Source organism: Dendrobium catenatum, unplaced genomic scaffold (assembly GCF_001605985.2).
Source record: "Dendrobium catenatum unplaced genomic scaffold, ASM160598v2 fragScaff_scaffold_1528, whole genome shotgun sequence".
NCBI lineage: Eukaryota > Viridiplantae > Streptophyta > Magnoliopsida > Asparagales > Orchidaceae > Dendrobium > Dendrobium catenatum.
The window spans coordinates 162,678-169,391 of record NW_021319990.1 but is presented as its reverse complement, the minus strand read 5'-3'; the positions used below and the strand labels follow the sequence as shown (position 1 = coordinate 169,391).

The following is a 6,714-nucleotide window of genomic DNA, read 5'->3' as shown; positions in this document are numbered from 1 at the left end:
AAAGCATAAATTCTGAAATCAATGACAGAAGCTGGAATAAAAATAGTTGATGTATTTACCTACCTATCCGATGTAGCATGAGGTGTAGCAAATATGAGATTCTCTAAGAGTGATGCATATAACTACATTCAAAAAGAGAAAAGACCGAATATTGAGAATGGGGATATGAATTTTCTAATTGAACTATTTAAAGAATGACTAGTTTATGACAATATGTTTGCATGGGATGTCCAAACTGATGAAGACGATAGACTATTGAAATTTTTTGGGTTGATGGGTTGGGGAGAATAGATTATAACTGCTTTGGGGATGTGATAGTTTTTAATACTAGCTATATGCTTAACAAATTTAATTTAGCTTATGCACCACTTGTTGGACTTAATAATCATTGGTAGAATGTTCTATTAGGGGTGGCTTTTTATTGGAGGAGACAATTGATTTATTTATTTGGTTATTTAGAATATTTTTATAAATAATGGATGATAAACATCCCATAATGATATTTATTAATTAGGACCAAGCATTGGCTAGGTTGATAAAAATTGTAATATCTAAAACACGATATAGGTTGTGCAAATGGCACATCAGTAATAAAGCTCCTTCGAAGGTGTGGTGCTTCAATAGCAATAACATAGTTAGAGACCTTTTTTTATAGGAGTTTAAGCAAGTGTGATTCTAAGGATGACTTCAAGAGAACCTGAGTTAAAATGATCACTAAAGGGGACCTATAGATCCATGATTGGTTGAAAGAGCTTTATACAATCAGGGATAATTGGTCAACATCATTCAACAAGAATTATTTTAACATTGACATTCTTTCTACACAGCAAAATGAGTCCATTAACAATGTGTGTCATATCATTTTCAAGCCAACTAGTTATATAACATATTATTTTATGGGCATATAAAAGGTGATGATGACTTGACGTCAAAATGAATAGGATGAAGATTTCATATGCAATTAGTCTGAGATATTACCCTTAACAAAAAGTATCCCAATACTAAAGAAAGCTGCCTGATTTTATTTCAAAAATTTATATATATTTTTTTAAGAAGAGTTCATACATGGTGTGGGTGGTATGTGTATAGATCATGCCTCAAGTGACTTATCCATATTTTTCATCATAAGCATTTAGAAATGTGATCAATCACACCATTGAACTGTTCATTTTTATGCAATAGAGGGTACCATATATTGCAGTTGTGGAAAGCTTGACATGATGGGTTTACTATGTTCTCACTATATGAGAGTTATAAGGCAATTAGATATAGTTAAAATTCCTTTGAAGTACTTACTGCTTAGATGGTCAGTTATAGCTAGGAAAGATATTTATGCTGGACTGATGGTCACAACTATGGGAAAGAATGTGAGCCCATATCAGGAGGGATATAGTTGCATGATATTTAGAAATCATCTTAGTAGATTTGCATATCAAATTAGCACACGAGCATAGGCAAATGATGATGTAGAAAAGTATATGTTGGCTACAATAACTGACATGGCTGAAATTGTAGACTTTATCCTAAAATGAAAGAAAAAGAACCACAAGTTTGTTGTTAACACAATTGGGGTCGGCATAAAAATTTGAAAGACCCAGTGAAATGTAGGCCTAAAGGAATCTCTAATGCAAGATTGAAGGGTTACTAGGAGAGGACAAAAAGTAAAAAAAAAAAGAAACCTACATAGCAAAGAACTCATACTACAGAACAATGTACAACCGGGGAACCAGTTAGTAAGGTGACATTCACAAATATACCATAATGCTTGACAGATGAGTACATTCTCTGTTGATCAATAAGCCAACCAAAAGCTGAATATTAAAGTGCTGATGGGAGTAATTGATTCAGAAAAATGTGTATGATGTTTAATATTTTTAATATACAATAATGATGATGGGCATCGCTCGATACCTCTTGGTACATGCAAGGTACCATTCTTAGTACATGCTCGGTACCATGCTTGATTACACTCGAAACTTCTCAATATCGCGCAGTATTGCCCAATATTGCTAGGTAGTAGTGGGTCCTTTTCTTCGAGTACCATTGGCCTCTTCTTCGTCACTTTATTCATTCCACCTTTCCTCTTCTTCCTCTGACCTCATGCCTTTATTTTTGCTTCACCATCCACATCAAAAATCTAAGCAGTAGGCTCCTTTTCTTCATGTACCATTGGCTTCTTCGTCGTCACTTTGTTTATTCTACCTTTCCTTTGATCGGTGGTGCATGGGGTCTCCACTAGTTTTCTTTTCCTATCAACTCGTAGTTGCACCTGTTATGCAATACTACTACTTGTTGTAGCAACAAAGGCCTCTTCCTCATCATCAACCACATCAAGTTTGTCATGGGCTTCAGCCACATCTTTATGCTATATAACTTCCTCATCTTTTAGGGTAGCTGATGGAATAATAATATCATCGGCTGTAATGGTCATTGAGAAAGATTATGTAGGCCTTTCTGTCTAATAAGGTTTAAGTACAATAAGAAATTTCTCCACCAAAAAATTTTGTATCGCTTCATATTTGTTATTTTTCTCCTTTAGTTAAAAAATACACTATTCGAATACCTGAACGTACCTCTGAAGCAGACAAGATGTGGATTCTACCTTGACTAGCCTTTTCACAAGAATCTTATTTTGTGTGATTAGTTTGTTGATGCCTTGGTCAAGGCTTTGCTGATTAGTATCATCTGAAATAACAACAATATAAGTTTTTTTTTTTTTTTTTTTGGAGGGGGGGGGGATAACCGATTAAATCATGCATCAATCTCGATATAAATTTGATTTGAAAACTATCAGTAGCTTTGGGGGCTGGGGTGAAGAGGGAGTTGAAGTTGGAGTTGCATGTGAGGTGGAGTTGAAGTTCTCTATGGAGAAAGAATGGGATAATTATCTAATAATGTTCTTTCCTCTTCTATAACTCCTATGAAATGATGGACTATCTACAGAAGATTTTTTGTCATGTGAGCTCACTGTACAAATGAATATCACTGCATCTACAATAAGTATATGCTCATCATCAAGGTCAAAAAATAATTCAGTCGCCTCTTTCTCGTTGTATATAATGTGGCTATCCCAACAAAAAAAAAGGTCGGGACTTATCATCCATTGGTGCATGGAGTCTTGTGTGCTCTAGAAACCAAATTTATAATTATTCAACAAAAGTTGTTAGCCAACTAAATTGATTAGGGTTTTATATTAAGAAAATTAATCTACATGAGTTCTTTACTCACAATTATAATAATTACAAATCCATTAATATATTGTAGGGGATGCCTTTGGAATGCTTCCTGCTAATAATATTGAATTCCGCCATAAAGAAATCCCTAATGGATGCTGGCTAGTTGTAAGTTAAAAATTGATCTATATTCCCAGCAACACTTAGGATTCTAATAGGTGTTTGGAAGTTAGCTTGGGGAAAGAAAAGGTTTGACAGTAAGATAATAATGAATTTCTTAATAAGATCGTTAAGTGGAATAGAATCGTCCAGACTTTCAATCACATGTCTAATATCATTAGCAGTTTTCCCACTTATTTGGGAACTTCCCAGCAAAAATTTAGCACCTATGTTGGGTAGTCCAAGTATTACCCATCTATAGTAAATTGTAACTTCCATTCTTTGATGATGAAACACTACTTTCGAATATCCCACTTCATCAGCAGCATATACATGAGGGGGACATTCAAATGGAATGAAGGCATAACCATGAATTGAATAATGTGCTGTTGTCTTAGTCCATCAATAAATTTTTTGCCAAATGTATTGACTAAATGATTTCAAACTTCTCTAAAAGTTGAAGTTCTGCAACAAAAATGAATTTTTGAAGAATATCCCTACAAAATTGCTATTGAGAATAAATAGACAGAGTTAGACAAAGTCGATACAAAGGGGTACCAAGCAACAACACACAATAGTACCGAGCATTGGTACCAACAAGTTCCGAGCGCTAACGAAAAGTACCGATCGGTACGGAGTTATCAAGGTACTGAGCATCGTACCGAGCATAGTACTGAGAGGTATAGAGCGGTACCAAGCATCGGTACTTATAGTTAATCAATATAAACTTTGAATTGATATTATGGACAAAATTATGTTCGTAACCCACATAGAATCTCTAATACATATATGTTAGAAAGGTTTAGCAATATTTGAAACCTCTGTATACTTGTGTACTATTGCTCGGTATATAACGATACTGAGTATACAAATCCTTTTTCCAACATACATTCTATAATATTAATATGTGAAAAAATGTTTTTACAATAACAATTAAAAGTTTGAAACCCTAAACCTAAATATTTTATTTACATAATTTTTTACAGGAAAATATAACCAACAATTTCGATGGAAAAACTATTTCTATCATCGCAATAAAATATGGACCTAAGGCATGGCTTCTGCAATGATAGTGATGAGCAAACAAATGAGCGTCAGAGGAAGATTAATAGCACATGTGACAAAAGAAAATTGAAAAGCATCAATTTTGAATTTTCGACACTAACCTGCGAGTCTCTTTTCAGTAAAAAAATATTATTTTGAGTCCGATCCGGGTCGGATCATCGGGATGCGCTGTTATTTGGAAAAGTACGTGTTAAGTTTTTAATTTTCATTGAGTCATCTCCTCTGATCATCATGATTTTATTAAAGTTCGGATGTAAGATGTAGAGCTACTTTTGGTGCCCGCACTAAATAGTTTTTTCTCCCAGGCCTGCAGCTTTGCTATTAGTAAATAATAATATTAATGGGGATTTACATATATACCACTTTATTTCATGCTATTTATATATATAATATTCAAACCATTAATATTACATGCCTACCATTTATAGAACAACTTTGGGTGCATGGAATGAAATATTAAAGTTTATAGGATGATATGAATGATAGAAATGAATTATAGGAGTGCTATATTTGATATTAAAGTTGTATATAAGTGATAAATATATAATATTAATATTTTAAATATTAAATATATAAATAAATAAAATGATATGTATGTAAATTTTCCAAATAGTAAATAATAATAAGCACCATCCTCTCCCTTGTATAATCTCCTAACACAGCAGTTTCGTTGATTTCCGTTTCGCTTATTAGGGTTTTCTCCTCTCCATCTCTTTTTCCTGCGGCGGTGGCGTAGACGACGATGGCCACGGAAGCGAGAGTAAATTCCGTTCAATGCTTCGGCCGAAAAAAGACGGCTGTTGCTGTGACCCACTGCAAGGCAGGCAAGGGTTTGATCAAGATTAATGGCGTCCCGATCGAGCTCGTGAAGCCGGAGATCCTCCGCTACAAAGCCTTTGAACCAATCCTGCTCGCCGGAGTTGAACGATTTCGGGGAGTCGACATGAGGATCCGCGTCCGAGGCGGTGGTAAGACCTCTCAGATATACGCCATCCGCCAGAGCATCGCCAAGGCTCTCGTTGCTTACTACCAGAAGTATGTTGACGAGCACTCCAAAAAGGAGGTAAAGGACATCTTCATCAGGTACGACCGTACGCTCCTTGTTGCCGATCCAAGACGCTGCGAGCCCAAGAAGTTTGGTGGTCGCGGTGCTCGTGCAAGATTCCAGAAATCTTATCGTTAGGTCTGCTGTTTGGATCGGTTGGGAAGGGTATCGCTCTTCCTTATTCTCGTTCTTTTGAAGTGGAATGATAGGATCGGAACTTATTAAAATGAACTAAGTGTTATGCTTATGGAACTCATAATTTTGTTCTAGTGCTTGATGTTACTTTTAAGTTCTACAAGTTTTCTTATTTCTTGGATGCTTCTATCAGTATGTCTTTATGATTGGAAAGCTAAATGCTTCTTTTTCCTACTTGTTTCAGTATATTTAATTTACGTCTGTTCTGTAGATTTAATTTAGGCCTGTTCTGTAGTTTTAATTAATGTTTTGTCATTTCAACGATTATTTTGACTATGTAGTTTATGAATCCTCTACAATTATCATAAAATGTTACAGACGCAGTTGACGTTTTTTATCAATTGGGCTATGATATTACCTTTCCAATGGGACAAGTTACTGGACAACAAGAATGATAATGACTTTAGTAAGTATATATGTATCGGGTGTATGCGGCAATAAACTTCTGGGAATTCTTTTGTAACCCATTATAAATAGACTGCCTCTTTTTGATGGGCAGGGAATGAAATTCAATTGCTTCTGTCTTATTCATGTTGTTACTTCTTTTATTTCTTCCCCTATTTATTGTTCTCTATATTTTATTTCTTCTCTATTGGGAATTGCTACTTTCTAAAGCCTAATAACTGCCTACCATTTGGCTCTTGTGTTCAGTTTTTGTAGCCATGGCCGAAGAAACCAGAATTGTCTCTAGATAGTTGGAGGATCACATGGAAAAGCTCACTGAATATGATATCCATTTGCAATCTATTGACAACTTTCTCAAGGACAGCAATGTCAAGTTGTCATTCGTGGCATTTAGACAAGAACAATGGCACATGTCCAATAAATCATTTGATTTAGGTGATTACAACAATAAAAAAAAAAAACCAATATTCGTTCCATTGTTGGCCCCAAGCTCAGCTGAAACAATAAATATTTTTATTTTGAAGTTTTTTGGTGGCAATCTTGGACCTTATATTCATAAAATTGATTCATTTTATGGCATTTTCTTTAATCAATATAAGTTGCTACTCCCTTATTTTGATATGGAAGGTCTTGGAGAATGTTTTTTTTTGGTTGAAAGAATCAATCAACTTA

General features: G+C 34.8%; 1 protein-coding gene across 1 annotated transcript; it reads left to right on the top strand.

The window, feature by feature from the left end:
• Nucleotides 1-5,036: 5,036 nt before the first annotated feature.
• LOC110114638 (40S ribosomal protein S16) lies at nucleotides 5,037-5,811 on the top strand. Its single transcript, XM_020847579.2, has one exon. The coding sequence runs from the start codon at nucleotides 5,140-5,142 to the stop codon at nucleotides 5,578-5,580; it is 441 nt and encodes a 146-aa protein (XP_020703238.1). The 5' UTR covers nucleotides 5,037-5,139; the 3' UTR covers nucleotides 5,581-5,811.
• The last annotated feature ends 903 nt before the right edge of the window (nucleotides 5,812-6,714 follow it).